Genomic DNA, 19921 nt, shown 5'->3' with positions numbered 1-19921 from the left:
TAATAATAAAGTAATAATAATAATAATATATATTTTTCAAAATCTGATTTTTCTCTCAAAAGATGGCTTCCTCTGCTGCACTATCAAACTAGAATTGTAGCATGAATCTTAAAGAGTCTTATTAATAAAATCAAACCTGGGATGAATGCTGGAAGATGAGAGAAGCAGAACAAGTCACAGCTACCTCGCCTCTCCAGTTCCTCAGCTGGTCCTTTTTCCTCAGACTGGAAACCTCTCAATCCTCATCCCGAATGAATCTCAGCTGAACTGTGCTGCTCAAAGCCTGACAGCTTAACCAGCCAAATGCTTCTAGTTTCTGGTCCTCACGCCTTATATACCTTTCTGCTTTCTGCCATCACTCCCTGGGATTAAAGGCTCACTTCTGGGATTAAAGGCATGAGTCATCATGCCTGGCTATTTCCAGTGTGGCCTTGAACTCACAGAGATCCATGCCTCCAGGCTAGGATTAAAGGTGTGAGTGCCACCATTTTCTAGCCTCTGTATCTAGTGGCTATTTTGTTCTCTGACTCCAGATAAGTTTATTAAGGTGCACAATATTTTGGGGAACACAACACCACCACATAGAATCATTATTTTTCTCCTCATCCTACAACATGCAGGGTCAGAACATACAGACGCTTGCGATGTTAAAGCTGTTTTTCAAACCATCATCCTATTTTCTTTCTAAACATCTGAGCTCCTTTGTACCACAAAGCCATGGGATTCTAACACTTTGCAACTCTCTCTATTTCTATATGTTATAGATATCTGTAACCCGTCCTGTCCCAAGTATGTGTTCACTGAGGACTTAGCATAGGGTCCATAATTATTGAACCACCTCAACATCTGCTACCATTCCTGGCCACTAAAATGTCCATGTAACTATGACATTAATGCTTTTAATTATCCTCTCTTCCCCCTGTCATTAGCAATTATAGTAATGTTTTGTAAATCTTTATTTTAAAATATGATTTCTGCTTTTTTTTTATTTTTTCTGGACTACTCATTCCACTAAGCTGGGAACTTATGTTGATTTCCAACCTATTGAGGGCAAATTAAAGAAAACAATTTAAATTTATGTCACCTCTCTTCAGTCTGCCTGTCCTTTATCAGTTGGTACTTATGAACCATTACTCAAATGACTCCATTGTGTCTGTTGTCCAGGCTTTTATATCAATCTGTCCCATCTATAGTAACCATGGTGGGAGGAATGACTAGAGAGAGACATGTGTGCATCTCCTTAGGTATCAGGTTGTCAAGACATGGGCCCCTAAGAATTGGAATTGACCCCCAGGAACCTCTCGCTGAAAGCACAAGGCTGAAGCTTGATCTCAGCCAGAGGAGCAACTTGTCTCCTGAAAAGAGATTTCACATAATTTTGACAAGCTGTTATACCACCTTGTAGGAGAGACTAGAACCCAAACAAGCATGGCTCAATGATGGATGGGTCCTCACTTTGGTCAGGACTGTTAAGCTCTGTATACTTCTCTCTCTTTAAATCTAAGCCTCATGTCAGATGCCTAAGGATGGACTGATGGTGAATGGGAGAGATCCTTGGCTCCCTTTATTTTTTTCCTCTTCCCAGTGCGGTCACAATGAATAGACATCCGTGTTTTGTCTTTTCATTATTGTCTGTTTAATTGGCCCATTGAGGTCTGATGGCTGAGCATAGCTTGTTAGGGCTGCCAGGGCACAGGATCTGAATGTAACAACTCTAGCAACATGACTGCCTGGCAGCAGCCAGGCTCTGATTAAGTCCAACATTTAAGCTATCCTCTATCTGTATGTAGGAGCTTACTGTGGCTAGACAAGAAAACAGCCATGCAGACTGATCTCACTTTAAAACAGTGACCTTTTCTTAGATGTGTTGGCTGTTGGTGTTGCTTAGAAAGCATGTATTATGCTAGGCATTTCACACATCCCACTTCCTGAAATGGGTTTCATCCTTTCCTCACTTTCTTTCACTTCAAACATATCCTTAACCCTCTTCATTCTCAGCAAAAGACTGGGTTCTTATTTCACCGAGAAAATAAGACCAGACTGAAGTAAATATTCTCATATATGTCTACCAAATCCACTGCCTCTAAGAGAGAAAGTACACCACTTTTCTTGTATATGGGATCCCACTCTCTAATGCTCAGATTCTGAATTCTAAAAATTAAACACATCATTGTGTGTATATGGTGTGTATTTGAGCATGCGTGGGCTCTGGCATACACATGGAGGTCAGAGGACAACTCTGTGGAGTCGGTTCTCTCCTTCCAACTTTATTTGAGTTGAAGCGATGAAACTCAGCTCCTCAAGTTCTTCACACAGTAAGTAAGCCATTTCTCCAGCCAAGACTCTGATCTTTCATAATGCCTCCTGCCCTCTACGCTTACCAGCTTCCTCCTTTTTATTTTATGTAAGTGTATTTATTTGCTAAAGTACAAGATATCATGAACTACAGTTATCTATGGGAAAAAAGTCTAGCATCATCTCTGTTTTCTAGAACCCTTTAAAGTAAAAGTTAAAGAAAATTGTACCTATTTCTCTACATCATCATACAATGCAGGGTGGTTAGAACGAGACATCCCTGTATAAACTGGTGACATAACTGTTCCATGGTATGGTTAAGAGGAAGGTTTTCATTGTAGATAGGAGAGAGCAAGAGCAAGAGTGAGTTATAATGGGCTTGGCTTGAGCATCTGAAACCTCAAAGACCAACCCCAGGGACACACTTCCTCTAACAAGGCCACACCTGCTTACAAGGCCACACCTGCTTACAAGGCCACATGTCCTAATAGTGCCACTCCTTATGAGCCTATTGGGGCCATTTTCATTCAAACAGCCACATCTACTAAACTCTAGCTAGTACTGCCCATATGTATATGGATATGGAAAACCTAAAAGTGTCGACATACTCAGAGAAGAATGATTCTCCCTATCTATCAACTCCCAATTGCTCCCCAGTAAGGAAAGGAGACTGAAGATAATCTAGTCATCCAAGTCAGAATTTGAACAGATAACTGCAGTTGCTGTGAGTTCATGAAATTGCTCACTTTTTGTATGGTACATATACAAAATGGCATAGAAAACACTAATCTGATTCTGTAACTCAAGATGAAGGGCTTTGTGTGTAGAATCTCATGTGCTAAATATATTTATATGTAGAACTTCTAGAAGATTCTCAACACGTATTTATTTGTGAAGTTATTAATATATCATCGTCGCTCTTTGCTGAGAATTGTATTATGTGGAAGCTGTACTTTTCATTTAATGAGGACTCCAAAAACTCTTTTCCTAGAGACATGTGTACCTCCTGCCTTAGACAGCAGTTTATTGAGACAGATGGCACATTTTCTCCATAATTACTTGTCAGAACTCATTGGCAGGTAAATAGACACAGTGGTTGTGAATTTTCTATTTATCTTAATTCTGGCTGACTGGCAATTGCAGTTAATAACACAGCCATTGAAAGTATGACTATATTTAAAGAAGATGAATTGTTTCTTTTTTACCAAGATCTCTGTTCAAGGCTAGAGCTTCAATCTATACTTATTTGGGAATACTCTGGAAAATTTGAGATTATTTCAGTGAGAGTCTTAATGCTTCTTGAAGGAGTAGAGCCTAAGAAGACCGTTTGGTCCTTCAAAAGTGAGCCTTGTTGCTTACTAGGATAAGAGGAGATGGCGTTGATGTGGGTCGTTCTGAGGACACCGACCCGGGTCCCCCGGTTATTCTTCACGCACATGCAGACACATATGGCGATTCCTGCAATGACCCCCATGATGAACACGATTCCAAACACGATGCCGGCAATAGCAGTGCCCCTGAGAAGGAAAACAAAACAGTCTGCCTCAACGGTCTGCAAGGAGTTGAACTTCAAATACAGCCCACGGCTCTAAGCTAAGTGTTTCTCCACTATCGTGCTTAAGGGAGAGTGTCCTTGAGTTAATTACACAGATGGTCTCTTGTATTCAACAGGTAAGAAAAACTGAAAACCTGTAGAGGATCTTTGTATAGCACACTTGACAAACTCACTGTTCCAATTCTGCCTTTTAGAATTTCATAAATTTTGAACTAGAAAGAGGGTTCAGCAGTTAAGAACTCATCCTGCTCTTCCACAGGACCTGGGTTTGGTTTCCTGAACCCAGGTAAGGAAGCTAACAACCACTTATAACTAAAGCTGTAGGGGGCCCATCACTCTTTTCTGGCCTTTGCAAACAACTGCACTCACATGCACATACCCTGCCACATAGACACCCGTACAAACGCACACAAGAATTTTTTAAAAAATATAAATTTATAGTAATATGAACCCAATTATAAAATAGTAATTTAAAATTAATAATAATCTAAAAATCATTTAATATGTACTTGAATGGCAAAATGTGTATATTGAGCAAGGAAAATATTTGTTTCAGTGAAAAAGCCTTAAATTCAACTTAAAATTTATTCTTAATTAAAATGCTTCATAGAATAAAAGGGCTTTTTCCTCATAAAACAAAGAAAACCAAATGGAACATCTGCAGCCCCCATATACTCAGACGACAGAACAGCAAATAAATATCCCATTAAATTCAGGAATAACATCATCAAACCCTCTATTTCCACTATGGCTAATCGTTTTCTCCAGAGAGCATTAGCTCATGCAACAAAACCACATGACAAAAATTGTAGAAGACACTTGACACTACTGTTATTTGTACACAACATGATTTGTAGCATCGGCGTATGTCAGTGTTTTTAGAAGTGGTTCGTCTTTACCAAAATGAAGAACCTGACTGGGCAGTATCTTTTCTTTCAAAGCTTCCCTGGAAATGCAACACAATAATGCATGCATAAATAATATAACAAGGATGACCACCAAGGTGACTGAAGTGAAATGGGCATGGTACTCATGATAACTTCCTAGCAATATTGTGAATGAAAACGCAAGTATTAACAGATAACTATCCTACAGTTAGTAGGATAACCGCAATATCCTGGGAAGAAATTGTTTTCACCAACTAAATTTTTGAATAGGTACCTATCTGTTGTTTTGTAAATATGGGGCAATGAAGGCATTTTCCAGTCTCTTAATTTGTACATTGTACCCAAAACAACCATTTCCAACTTTCAGCTTCATTGCTGAAAATAATTGTAAGCCTATTTCTCATCATCCTTTTTAATTAAAAAATTTTCAGTCTCATCTAGAGGTAACTTTTACATGTGTAGTTCCTTCATAATCACTACCTTTAGTTAAAATAGCTAACAGTATTTATATTACCATTGTAATGTACCTTGTTGGGCCAAGCAGAATACTGTGGTAAACTTAAATTTTTCTTACAACCTGTTATAAGGAAGTTCTACCAGGTTCATTTTTCCCATATACTATTGCAATTCTTCCCCCTGCCTGTGGTTCCTTGAAAATTTTCACACAATTAGCAATAACTTTCATTTTCAAACACAGTAAAAATACTCATCAGTTTTGTTCTGTTTCGATGGAAATCTCTGGAACATTCTACTAACTCAGGTCATCTGAATCCAGAGCTCTTTTCCTTTCGACCTGGGTTTCAGGTTCTCAGTTTCAGGACCACACTCCTGAGTCACTTCTTATGGAGTAATTTGAAAGGAAATTTGTGTAACTGGGAATGACTTTATACCATACCTTCCCTTGATTTGTAAACAGGATATTGTGTTAGTTCAGCTATACAGTTAACACCTCAGAAGATTCACCCTACAAGAAAGAAAGGTTTATTTTGGCTCATGGCTTCAGAGGTCTCAGTCTGTGGGCGCTTCTTCCTGTTGCCTTTGAGGCTATAGCACACCAGTACACCGTGGCAGAAAGGTGTAGGGGAGGAAGTTGCTTGCTTTTTGTCAGCAAAGTGAAGCCTTTGAGAGCTTGATTCCAGTGACCTAACTTCTTTCTACTGTGCTCCAGATTTTTATGGTTTTAGAACTGTCCAGTACTATCACTCCAAGTACCATGCACCTGAGAAGAGTGCCTTTGAGAGACACTACAGTCTTGAAGCTGTGAATGTAATTCTGAAGCAAAATATAATTTCTACAAATCTTGGGGCCTTGCTCACTGTACTCTAGAATCTGGTATTGTTCCACAGGAATTCCATAAATTCTAATTACCTCTATCTCTTCTTCTCCTTCTCCTTGTTCTCTCTCTGTCTGTCTCTCTCTCTCCTCTGTCTGTTTTCTGTTCTGTTCTATTTTTCTGGAGACCTTTGGCATTTTCTACTAGTAGTCTAAAATCCAGAAAGAACTGAACTGACAGTCTCTTAGGATTTATCATTTCTAAAGACTCATTATTGCCAGTTCTTACATTCCATAAATCAACAACTTCTCCCTCTTTAACAATGTTTTCCTTCTAGAATCTGTTCTTAGACAAACTCTTGGTTTTTCTTAATTACTTCTGTAATTAGTTCTCTTTTGTTACTATTGTTTTTTTTTTTTTAAATACAATCTATGGGGATTTCATTTACTCAGTCTTCCCAAATTTTATTGACTTCATAGATCAGCGGTTGTAGCTTGAGTTTGTAACTGCCATATCTTGCAATCTACTATGTTCCTTTTAAGTTTTTTTTTTTTTTTTTTTTTTTTTTTTTTTTTTTTTTTTTTTTTTTTTAATGTTCTGCTTTCCTCTCACAGACGTTTATTTTGGTTCAAATTTTCTTTTCTTTTTTTAAAAAACATTATTTTTAGCCTTTTTTTTACCCCTGAGTGTACTGATGCCATATCCTTTGAAGCTTTCTATACTCCTTATATTTTCTCTGTCCTGTCTGAATTCCTTTCTTTTGCTTGCTTAATTTGATGGCTCTCATGTTTAGTGTTCTACTCAATTGTCTGGTCATCCTTGAGTCCTGCCTGTGGTTAAAGTCTGTTACTCAAAGGCACATGTATTGGGAGCTTGCTGACAAATATGAAATGGGAAGAAGTAAAATGAAGAGTCTGACGGGAGGTGGTTAGATCTTTGGGGGTTTACCCAAAGCAAGGATTAACAGACTTTGCAGCCCCTTCATGATTTCCCTTGTCTTATTAGGTAATTGCTCCCTCTCACCTCTGTTCTCACCATGATTCCATCTGCACTAATGTGATAGACACAGCCAGTTGGGGTCTTGCGAAAGGTAGAGCCAAGCTGTTTAGACTTTTGGATTTTAAAAATGTGAGATAAACAATGCTGTTTCCTTTTTTCTTTATAAAAGTACAGGTAGTTTGTTATAGAAATCAAGTGCAGACTAATGAAAAAGCAAAAAAAAAAGAAGAAAAGGAAAAGGCTCTGGATAGCTCTTGTAAGCTTAGTGAGCAATGCCAGAAGCCAGAATTTGACAACTGAACCATGTATGGTCAGTTTTCATGTTACTTTTCCTTCCAGAAAAGCGGTAGCACAAATTGCTAAATGGTTTTATACTAAAAAACCTGGTACCAGATATTGGGGTAAATGCTGAAAGATCAGAGAGTCAAAGGAACAAGTCATTGTCACATCTCACGTCACCAATTCCACGAATCCTCTGACTGAAATCCTCTGAGTCCTCACCCAAAGGCTTCAGTTGCAAAAGCCTGTAGCTGAAAGGGATGCTTCTGCCGAAAAGCCTTTAGTTCCTGTCTCCTCACGCCTTATATACTGTTCTCTATCCAGCCATCACTTCTTGGGATTAAAGGTGTGTGCCACCACAGCCTGGCTCTGTTTTCCGCTCCTAGACTGAGTCAATCTCATGTAGTCAGGGTGGCTTTGAACTCACAGAGATCCAGGTGGATCTCTGCCTCCCAAGAGCTAGGATTAAAGGTGTGTGCCACCACTGCCCGGCCTATATGTTTAATCTAGTGGCTTGTTCTGATCTTCAGCCAAATTTTATTTTAGGGTACACAATATATCACCACAGTCTTGTAGTTGGAGAACACGAATCTGACTGGAAATTTTCTAAAGCATGGACTTTTTGCTAGAGAGGTATTGAATTTTCACACGGCCCTCATGCATTTACTCTGGGGATCCAATATTGTTCTGCTATGACTGCTGCCTTTTAGCTTTAAAGCCAGAGACTACCTTCTAACTGCAGCTTGGGCACCTCAAACAAGATGCACAGCTTCTCTTCTCCTCAGTTTTGTCATTCTCCTGCTTGCTGCTTGTCAGCCTTTCCTGCTAGATTTCTTGTCATGGATTTGTGTTCACGAGTCATTTGCCAGATAAATAGATTCTTTCTGCCAGTGTGCTGTGAGCGTGTCTATCCCACATCTTCTATAAATAGCTCATAATCTCTACCTCAAAGCAAGGTATCTCACAAACCAGAAAGGTTGGAATATTGAAAAGGACAGTATGTATGTGGCATACTATATGATGGTCCCTTGAGGCAGTCTTGTTGTGTTCTGAGAACACTCATGTTTCTACAGTGTAGGAGAGGATGTTAATATGTGCATGTTTCCTAGAGACCACTAAATAGCCCCAGGTTGCTTCAAAACCTATTCTTGCACCATCAACCCTCACACGCATGTCTGGAATCCTTAAACATGCTGAAAAGTGAAAGTACAGACAAAGGATCTGAACTGGTGTTGCCCAAAAGACATCCGTCTCTAAGATTCTTCCCCAGCTCACTTAAAAGACGGAATGCCACTGAGGAGTCCAAAGCACTCTTATTTCTTACAGGAATTTCCATTTTGTTATCGAATCACAGAGGTGGAATGGGAGGCAAATCTGGAAGTGTTCCTATTAGCAATTAAAGAGTGGCGGAGTCTAGTTGTTTAATAAATACTTCTCTGCAAAGAGAAAGACTTGTAGGAGGAGGTAATTTGAAGGAAGACAATGAAAAGTTATCTGTAAATCTCCTTTGTATTATAATTTTCAGTTTTAAATAAAGTTAAATTGGAGGGCTTAATTCATGCTCCTGAAACAATCAATGGCTTAATTATTTAAGCAAAGAGTTTCCAAAGTCTGTGTTCTGCAAGCTGTTAAGATATCAAATTGGAGCAAATTTATATTCATGAATTCTCCTTTTGGAAAGAAGAAAGTGGGAAATGAGTTGCATTTTGTCCCTCTGTGGACAGTTCTGGGGAGAGCACATCTTCCTAAGGTCACGAGGGTTGCTGCAGTGTGCTGAATGAGGTTGGTGGAGTTTCTAGATTAAATCATAATTTTGGTGTCTTTGATCCTTTGCTGGTCACCAGCAATTGTAAATTAGTGCCTAAGACATGTTAAGTATAACATTTATAGCACCATTTATTCTGCTATCAATTGAAAGAAAGAATAAACAGCAATCATCTGTATTTAAATAACTTGGTCAGGAAAGAGAGAAGCTTCTAGCCTGGAAAGTTCAGCTTCATTATTCCCTGGGAAAACTTTAATTCTTTTCTCCCATTGATAAAATGCTCTGCAAGGTGGGCACATTTCTTCTTCCTTTACGTTTTTATTTTGGAATAATTATAAATTCAGGGAAACTGTAGAACTGATAGAGAGAGGTCTGGTGTAACCTTAAGTCACTTTCCTCCAATGCTTTCCTGCTAGGTAACTACAGACTATCAACCAAATGAGAAAACTGACATTGGGCTAAAGACTGCAGAGTTCTATGTCCGCTTAACATGTGCATAGAACCACATGAGTACTACAGCCAGTGAGGGGCAATAGTGCATCACCCCAAATGGGTCTCCATGCCACTGCTGTATAGTTACATCTACTCTACCTTTTCCTCTCCCTCAGTACTCCTGGAGATGGATAAGATGAGTAAACTTTGATATAAGGATGGAAGTGTGTGTGTGTATGTGTGTGTATGATTGTGTGTGTGTGTGTATGATTGTGTGAGTGTGTGTGCATGATTTAAAAATTTATATGACATGAAAGCAGAGGAGGAACTATTTGCGGGGGGGGGGTGGGGGGAAAGGAGGTGGTAGGAGTGGAGGAAGGATAATAGAGGGTGATGAGGGTGGATATGACCGAAGTACATTGATATGTATGTATGCAAATAATATAATGAAAGCCACTATTTCATATATATATATATGCTAATTATATAAGTTAATTAGATGAACACATACACACCTTTCTAAACAAAAAAAGGTTCAGAGAGCTTCTAGGCTGGTGTACACACTGGGGTGTGTCAAGAATGAGTATTGTTACAGGCCCCCAGACCTTAGCATAACTGACACCATGATGGAGGTACCATTCAGGCCTTGGAACCCAACACATAGGCAGCACCACCTGCCGAATCAGAACAAAGACCTAATTCATCCAAGTTCATATTTCTGGGAAGGTCCCTAAATAAACAAGCCTTGCTCTTTGCCTTCCGTAGTTCTGGCTAACTGTTCTTGCTAACTGGGGTGTGTCAGCCCAGGATGTGAATTTTATGCTTAAAAGTTCACCCTGAAAAAGGCCGAGGACTGCACCAGAACAATCAGTATAGTCGCCAGCCAGCTAATAAAGACTTTCTGTTGGCTTGAACCCATGTCTGAGTGGTCTTCTCTGGAGCTCGGAAAGTGCCAGCACCCCTTCCCAACACTGTATTTTATGCATCTTACATTTAGTTCCTTCTGACAATAACCAATAACAACAACTAAGTGTTGAATCCTGTAGGTGTTTCCTGCAAATACCCAAGGCCCATAGTGAGGAAGTAGGAATGCTTTGTAGCCAAGGCGCAGGGAAGTATTGATAACCAGAGGACTGGAAATTTGCATCTGTCATCTGAGGTGAGGAAAAGCTTATGGGACTAAGTGCTCATCCTGAGGAATCTGAAGCTAATTCCAGTTAGTAATATGACAATGAAATGGCATTGTAGGACAGCAGGGCATGGTGGCACATGTCTATCTCCACATCTAGACGGGAGGCTGAGACAGGAGGATCAAACTTTAAGGACTGCTTGTGCTACATAGTGAGTTAAGACAGCCTAGATGACCTAGTGAGACTTGTTCTCCAAATAAAACTTAAAAACAAGGCTGAGAATAGGTAAGCTCAGCAAAGCAATTCCTTAGCATGGGGGAAGCCCTGGGTTCAGTCCCCAGTACTGGACGTGTGTGCGTGCGTGTGCGTGTGCGTGTGCGTGCGCGCACGCATGCGCGAATGTGCGTGCGTGAAAGAGGAATAGAAAGTCTTACACTTCTTTTTTTGTCTTATTAAAAAACAAAACAAAAAAAAAAAACAACAACAAAACTCAAAAAACCCAGAACAAAATTATCGATTAAAAGTTTGTAACAAAATGACATTTTATAACCATGACTGTAAATGTATTTTAGCGGCTTTAGTGATAATGGGAAAGTCGTTTATAACAGGGCTCAGAGATAATGCTTTCTACTCCCAAAATAGCTTTCCCTGTGTAAAATAGAATCTGATAATATGTCGTTGTGATAATATTTACAGAGCACTTTTCCTAAGCTCAGCTTTGCCACAGCAATTTAGTACAGATATCTTGACACTATTTTCCTATTGAGTAATATTTATGTAAAATAGTAAATATGAAAAAATTATGTAATATTTCCCTCCCTCTCTGACATGACTCAATTTGTAAATACATATTATAATACAACATAATACAATATTTATGATTATTCTGTTTAGTAATTTAATCACATCAATCAGAGCAAGGCAGGAGAGTAAAGATAAGCCTTAGAAAAGCAAAGGCCCTCATGAAAACATAAAGAATCAGAAAAAAAAAAAAAAACTTCTGTTAGGAGAAACCTTTCATACAGACATAAGAATTTCTAAGAGCTGTTGTGAGAATCTCCTCGGGAGGGTGTGTGTGTGTGTGTGTGTGTGTGTGTGTGTGTGTGTAGGGATACTAGACAACACCTACCTCCCCTCTTCCTAAATCCTCATGACAAAACACAGAATAATTGCACCAAAGTTCACTTAGATAGCCAATAAGTTTATAGAATTATTTATGGAGCAATAAGTGGGGGGTTATGGGCAGGAGCATGGGAGACCTCAAAGCAGCCATACTGGAGGTGTAAATCCAGCATGGGTGATGACGACACTCCCATGGCTGGGTAGATAAAGTCTCTCCCCCTATTTCTTCCGAGCTCTCCACTCTGGCCCCTCCCTGAGGCCACATGCAATTAGGGCAGAGTTGCCTTCAACTTTGGACAGAGGGCTGTATATTTGGGTAAGGGTTCCATGACTCTTCCAACCTTTCCTTCTATGAGGAAAAGCCAAGACTCGATAAGCCTAGTTGTGCTGATTGGTTGCAAATGAACACAGCTGAACTCATGAGGATGCTGGCAGTGTAGCTGGAGGTGACTCCAATGGAACAGGAGCAATAGACAGTTTGTTTTTAAAGAGAGTGCTTACTGGAAAAAAAAATCAACCAAATTTTCACAAGAATAAATGTAAAATCAGTTCATTTCTTATTAGAACATAACAAATTAAAAGTAAGCTAAATTGTTTAGTCTTTTTTTCTGGAAAAGAGTATTAAATGGCCCAACTTATTTATGATAATCTACACATGATGTGACAGAACAATGCAAAAATCATATTCCAATAGCAGAAGAAATTAAGACGTATACATAAAAAGAATGAAGTATAAAAAAATTCCCTAATGTAATATTCTAATTACTCAATACTCTGGGGATTTTGAACAATGCATTACAGTAATACCCTTCAAAGCTAATATTTTAGGCCAAGATTTTAGTAATTTATAATAAGGTATATAATTTAATAAAATTTCAGCTTGCCTAACTTAGAAGGAATGAATATATTTTTTTCTATGATGTTTTACTAAATCATCACACAATTGTAAGACTAGGAAGAAAAGTGGCTGGAGCTATAACTCAGGAGTCAAGAGCAGTTTCTGCTCTTACAGAGGACCCAGGTTTATTTCCCAGCTCCCCAAAGTGTCTGCAACTCTAATGCCAAGGAATCCATATCCCTCTTCTGGCCTCTGTACCTTCATGCACATGGTGAACATACATACATTCAAGAACATGCACATAGGAAAACAAGTCAATGGAGGACAGTTTTCAATACTAACAGCATTAACTTCCAATAATGACTGTAGGGTCTCAGAACTGCATTCTTATTCTCATCTCCATATCTAGCTACATATGCACATGAATATCATATTAAACGACTATGATATCAAATGACTTGGTTGTTATTATTATTTTTTCCATGAATAAACTATTAGTGAAGGCTAGAATCACTAATATACATGATTTCCCCAATGTTATTATTCTGGGAATAACAGAGACAAATTACTAAAAATTCCCTAGGAGTAAAGTGCTAAGTGAAATCATCAAAATGATTCACAAAAAGGAAAAAGAAAGAAGAAAACTAATCATTATCTTGGCATATTTGGATCTCATAAGGATTTTTTTTTTTTTTTATTTTCACTGACTGCAGGGTAGAAAATTTCAAATCCACAAGCACATTCACAGTCGTCGCCCTGACAGAGCAGCAGCTGGCTTTCATGGCCTAAAGCTGAAAGGTCTACCAAGGTCTCCTAGGCCTGGGTTGATGATGGAGGACGGAGACCTTCCTGAAAGGACTACAGGAGCAGGTGACAGATCCTGATGGGATAATGAGCCTATGAACCTTGGCCAGAGTTTGCTTACAAGGTTCTGCTGACAGCCTGACTATACATTCAAACCTGGCCACTCTCCCAAACAACTGTGATACTCTTCCTGGACCCTGTCGGTGCCTAGACAACTCTGTGATTGATCACTGTCTACTGAGGCTGTCTCCTGCCTACAGTTTGCCTGGCTCTGACATTTATCCTCTGGATGCCACTCTTATGAGCTGGAGGCTGCCCAGACCTGGCAGATGCTGCCTTGTCACACTTCTCTCCTGGTCTTGCTCACAGCCTCACCTGTGCCAGCCTGCTGTGATGGATTAGAGCTGATACATAGGAAAAGCTATGGCTTTTTCCTAGGATCTAGCCTCATTCTCATTAAAGTCATTCATAAGCAACCCACTCTCCCCAGACCACTGTTTCATTTGCTCTCAGGATAGATTGCTATAGCTACATCCAAATTGTTTCTGGGTTTATATCTTACTATTATCTACTTGTAAAAAAAATTCAGTTTTTATCTTGTCCCATTTCAATAGGAGATAGTTCCAGAGAAAGAATGGAATTAGCTAGCTGGTGTCAGAGAACAATCTCTAGATCAATACTCATGGCCAAGGCCAGGGTTATTCTGGATGACCCAGCCTGGGTTACTTACCTGTCCTTAAACCTGCCATTTAAACACAGAGGAAAAAAATGTAAGTTTATAAGGATGGTTCAGAAGCAGAAGTAAGAGGATGGCTAACAAGGGATAATAAATGTTCACATATGTGGTCAGACTTTCTTTGGACTGTCAGCTCCCAAATAATGATGAACAGATTTTTTTTTAATAAATTATGAAGTCTTGGCCTTAGGCTTGTTTCCAACTAGCTCTTATAATGTAAATTAACCCATTTATATTAATCTACATTTGGCCATGTGGCTTGTTACCTCTCCTTAGTGTTGCACATCGGACTTGCTCTGTGTCTTGCTGGTGAATTCTGCACCTCCTTGATTCTTCCCCCAAGTTCTTCTCTCTTCTCAGGAGTCCCACCTATCCTCTCCTGCCTAGCTATTGTCCGCTGAGCTCTTTATTACACCAATTGGAAGGTGCTTTGGCAGAGACTCCTCTTCATAGTGTATAAAGAGATTATCCCACAACGTATATACACTGTAGATTTGTGCAGTTGGTAATACCAAAATCCCAGTCTGGCTTTTGGGTGGGAAGATTAGGAAAAGTTTCAATGACATCATAAAGGAGTTGAGACTGGGAAGGATGGGAAATGGGGAGAACTCCAGGTGTGGATTGGAGTGTAGACTTGTGGATGGTAGATTACACCAAGAAAGTCTAGTAAAAGAATTGTACAGCAGTCTTGGGAAAGAGCACAGAAGACTCAGCTTGACAATGGCATTGTTCCAGGGAAGAGTCTGAGGAGGAGGGAGTGGATGAGCATAAAATTCACTGATGGCTGTCTTTGACTCATCAAATTAAACTCCCCAATACCCTTTGTAACCATCTGCTACCCTAAGCACTTAAAGCTTTTGAATAATCCTAGTATTTAAATGTTACTAAGCCTAGAGGTAACATGTTTCTTACTGTGAAAAGTAGGCTGTTCAGATGCTCCTGTATGGCTATATATGGCTATAAAGTTTTAGGATGAATTTAATTGATTAGATCTTTTATAACTCCCAAAGAAAAGTGTTCTGCAGAAGGGGTGCTCTGACCTTATAGGAAACACAAGAAGGGTCAGACTAGGAAAGGGGTCACAGGGAGGCCAGGGCAGAAACTTGTCCATCCTGCTGCTTAATAGTTGGAAAATAGCGTATTTTCCAAAGGTGAATTGTATTTAGAAAATGCATCTATTTTTAACTGTATTCAGTAGAATTTTAAGATAACAAGCACATACCAATAGGAACTTTGCTTCAGTCTCTAATCAACGATCTCTTAACTGACCTCTGGAACTGTGTGCTTAAAGTTCTGTGAATCATAAATTAAAAATTAGTCTTTGAGTTATTCTTCAATAACATCATACAGTCTGATTTTGCTACCCAGATCTTTGTTCAGATAGAATCTAATTGGCTCAGAGATGTTTGGGGTTCCCTCTAGCTCCCTGCCTAATTAACAGAAATTCTCCATCAGTCACATGGCTGCTGCAGGTCAGCAAAGGAAATCGAAGTAGCTGGAGAAATCTTAACCTAATGAGCACTAAAGAGAAGATTGGAATGGAATTAAATTTCTGTGTGATGATTAATTATGGAGCAATAGGAACAAAATTCAATGTACATTGACTGGTTGTAAGTCAAACTATTTTTTCACATAATTTTATGGTAATATCATGCCCAATTCTGAGAGGGAAAATATCTCTTTCCAATAATTCTTATCTCACTTATTCTCAAAGTAAGAAACAATCTTGTCTGTGGAGATGTGATAATCCTATAGGAAGTAATACATATTTCATATGAGTAATTATAATTATATGTTATCATTGTCTATTCAGTGCTTTAATCTTTCTGTTTCTCTGTCTCTGTCTCTGTCTCTGTCCTGTCTCTCTCTGTTTCTCTCTCACACACATTCACCCCCCTCAAGTCCCTCTCCATACACATAGTGTCAGTATGTAGCCCAGGCTGGCATCAAACTCAGAATCATCCTGCCTCTGCTTCCAAAATGCTAGAAATACAGGTATATGGCACCATGTATGTTACCAAGATGACTCTTAAAATAATGATGTTTACTTTAGAAAGATACAGTTTTCTCTCAAAGGTATTAGGAAAAAACTCAAAGTCTACACTATGATGGCAGATATTGTATATTATTTCTTTTCACTTTAGACAATTAAGAGCCAAGATATCAATTAGCCCTGTTTTCTCTTTCCAATATATATATATATATATATATATATAATACATACATACATACATATACACATATATATGTATATATGTATCAAAACATCACTGTAAATGCATATATTAATACTTCTTCTCATTTGTCAATTAAAACACATTGAAAGAAAAAAAAAAAACAAAAAACGAGGTACTCTTTCTTTAAGAGTACAATATTTTCTTTGGTAGATCCACACACAGATATTGATTCTGAGCTTTCTGTTGGATTAAATTGACTGAACATGGTCTCAAACTAGGCCAACAAGTTTCATTTGTGTCATGTATTTTATTTGGTTTTAAATTTCAAGCAGCTAAATTAGGTGTCACTACATTCTTCCCTCATAGAGTAGTGGGACCCCATCTCTTCATATAATTATCTGTCATAAGTATTTTCCTGTTGATACAAGGGTGACTTAGAAGATAATATATTTGACCTCTAATAGAGAAGATGGATCACTACACAGTAGTTATATCTAATATCTGTGTAGTTGGAAGTTTTTTCTGTGTACTGCCAAGTCAGCAGCTGCTCAGACCCAAGTAAACACACAGAGGCTTATATTAATTAAAACTAATTGGCCATTAGCTCAGGCTTACTACTAACTAGCTCTTACACTTAAACCCAGCCCATTTCTGTTAATCTATATGTTGCCATGTTTTCCATCGCTTTACCTCTGTGTCATTACATGCTGCTCCTTGGATGATGGGCTAGCATCTCCTGACTCAGCTCTTCTCTTCCCAGAATTCTCCTTGTCTGCTTATCCCACCTATATTTCCTGCCTGGTTACTGGCCAATCAATGTTTTATTAAATCAGTGTACAAAAGCATTATTCCACAGCATATCTGAGATAATAAGGTATTTAAAACTTTGTCATAAAAATCAGATCTAAAAGATACATTACTTAAGGAAGAAAACTAAAGAGGCAGAAACCCATAGAAGCACGAAAGAATGCAACGCTATTTTAAAAGCACAGAGTTCAACATGGTAAATGCTCTTTCTGTCTTTGAAGGTAGGAAGGCGATTGACTAATGACTGCAGATGGACCTACACAGAGATTAGCTCATGGTCAAGAGGCTTAGAGCCCCAGTTGAGTGGGTAGTAACAGAAGAGGTTAGGGAGCCAGTGGTCAACTCTTGTTTCCGAAGGATGCAAGCAGAAAGATAAATATATTACAAGGAGCAAGAATGGAGATGAGGACACCTGCTGGGAGGTTGCTGTGTGACTAGAGTGAGGAAAGACATTGACTAGTATAGTGGTTCAGTGTGGGTGGAGGGAGGTCCTCACAAAAGATATGTTAAAGTCCTAAACTTGAGATTCTTTGAATGTTGTTTGGAAATAGTCTTTGGCGGATACACTTAACTTAAGGATTTTGAGGTATTGGGATCATTTTGAGCAATCTAATTAGGCATGAGTGGCAACTGTCTTTATAGGGATACACAAAGGGATGTGACAGACAAAAGAGGAGAAGGCCACGCGATCATGATCAACTAAGTGTGCTGAAACAAGTTTCAGTATAGGCCGGAAGAATAACATCAACACTAGAAACTAGACATCTAGACTAGAGATGGCTAGAGGGGGTGGGGTCCTGTTTGACATCTGTTTCTGGTCTCCAGACCTTCAGGAAACACATTACTCATGTTTTAAATTAGACTGACATCTTTAAGGCAATTTGTTATGTCAGCTGCATATAGGTGGTGTTATAGTAAGGAAGGCAAACGAGTCTGCAGGAGGAAGGAGGCAGCACAGGTTAGTTAGAATTCTGAGCAAGTTCAGTAGAGCAGGATACAACTGTATGATGAGTGAATAGCTAGAAGCCAGTCTGAGCGGGCATGTAGGCAGCTCCATTTGTGAAAAGGGGCTGGGTCTGAATGCTCCGGTTTGAAGATTAGCAAGTAGATGAGACTAGCTAGGGGAAAACATTGTTTTTTGTTTTGTTTTTTTAGCAGCAGAAAGCAAAAGCAGAAAGGTAATAAAAATAAAAAGAAGACAGTATTATCTTGGGAGAACAGGAGTCCACAGCAGTGCAGTGTTGTACTATAGAAATGGGTAGAATTTATGCCCTGTCCATGTGGAGCACTGCCACAGTCAACTTGGGTAGCTATAACTAAACCCACATACAGGGCTCAAACAGGGGATATTTAGTTCTTACAGTTCTGGAGGCTAGAAAGTTCAAGGGGAAGACGTCTGCTTGCAGATGGCTGCTTCCTCTCTGTCTTCCCATGCCAGAGAGAGGAGCCTCTGATGTGTCTGTCACTTCCCATATTCATTCATCTCATCATGGGGTTCTACCTTTCTATTCTTATTTAAATCAAAGACTTCAGCATTCTAATATCATCACAATGCCACCACTTTGCAAGCTGCGTTTTAATGGAGAAGCAAGTATTCATTTTATGATGAGGAATTTGATGACCTTTGGTCCAGGTGTTGACCACATAACAGTAGCATGTGGGACAGGTTCTGATATACTGCATAATAGAACTGCTTGCTGGGCAGTGGTGGCACATGCCTTTAATCCCAGCACTCGGGAGGCAGAGGCAGGCAGATCTCTGTGAGTTCGAGGTCAGCCTGGTCTACAGAGTGATTTCCAGGAAAGGCACAAAGCTACACAGAGAAACCCTGTCTCGAAAAAACAAAATAATAATAATAATAATAATAATAATAATAATAATAAAAAACTGTTCCAGGCGAGTTTGTCTACATGGAATGGATGATGGAAGACCATCAAGTGGCACATGGATAAAGGGACAGTTATCACTTGTAGATGTCAGCAAGCTCATGTACTCAGTAGAGGAGAAGCTCTGTAGCTAGAGGCAGCTATAAAAGGGGCACAGCAGCCAAGGAAAGCGTGGGTCAGGAGAGCTGAGCCACAGCCCTGTGTTGTTCTCTGCTACTTGCTTCTCTCCCCCACCACCTCAGCTCTCATAGTGCTCAGTTATCTACCCCTCTCTTTTCAAAAGCATGTGGTCCACCAACTGCTGCCTTTGAGTGGCAGGTGGGGGGGAAGCTTCACATGATATCTGAAAAGTTTGCTGACATTGCAGAGAAGATACTTAGATTCCTTTGAGCAATGGTACCTTGAGCCTCACAAGACCTAAGGGTTAAGTATGAGGCAAAAATTCATAGGTGCTACTACATTTGAGCCACCAGATGGGAAAGCTTCCTGTGAACAGGTAGTGAGCTAGCTATGGCTTGCTCCTCTAATAAGCTTCATGTTTGTTCTATGTGTATAAACATTGAAAGCAAAGGACAAGCAATTCCTGCTAATAAGTGCTGGTGATAGAAACCTTTGTTTAGAACAAAACCAACAAGGTGGCAAAGGTCCTTGCTGAATGGCTGTTTTCCCATTCCTTGGCCCTGCACTAAGGATGGGTAAATCACAGGGTGCAGTGTATGTGTCTGTGGCTAATCTCATCTCCTGATTGTGAGAGGACGTTTTACATAGAACCTTGGAAAGTATCATATGATGGTTCTGTTTGCTTTCCCATGCCATGGGAGAAGAATGGAGCAAGGTGCAGGCGATGATCCAGGATGGAGAACAGGGACTGAAATCTTCTCCACTTCATTTGCACACCCTCTGTCTTTTCCCTCATCTCACACTTAGCTATCTCAG

The 19921-nt window shown here is 39.4% G+C and overlaps 1 protein-coding gene across 1 annotated transcript in view; it reads right to left on the bottom strand.

Moving 5' to 3' along the window:
- Positions 1-19921, bottom strand: part of Cyyr1 (cysteine and tyrosine rich 1) — a 99065-nt gene that overhangs the window by 10258 nt on the left and 68886 nt on the right. The window contains exon 3 of the mRNA XM_028875972.2: positions 3655-3812. Within this exon, the coding sequence (XP_028731805.1) occupies positions 3655-3812 (158 nt within the window). The remainder of the gene's footprint in view (positions 1-3654; positions 3813-19921) is intronic.

This window comes from Peromyscus leucopus, chromosome 12 (genome assembly GCF_004664715.2).
Source record: "Peromyscus leucopus breed LL Stock chromosome 12, UCI_PerLeu_2.1, whole genome shotgun sequence".
NCBI lineage: Eukaryota > Metazoa > Chordata > Mammalia > Rodentia > Cricetidae > Peromyscus > Peromyscus leucopus.
This window is presented reverse-complemented; position numbering and strand designations above follow the sequence as displayed.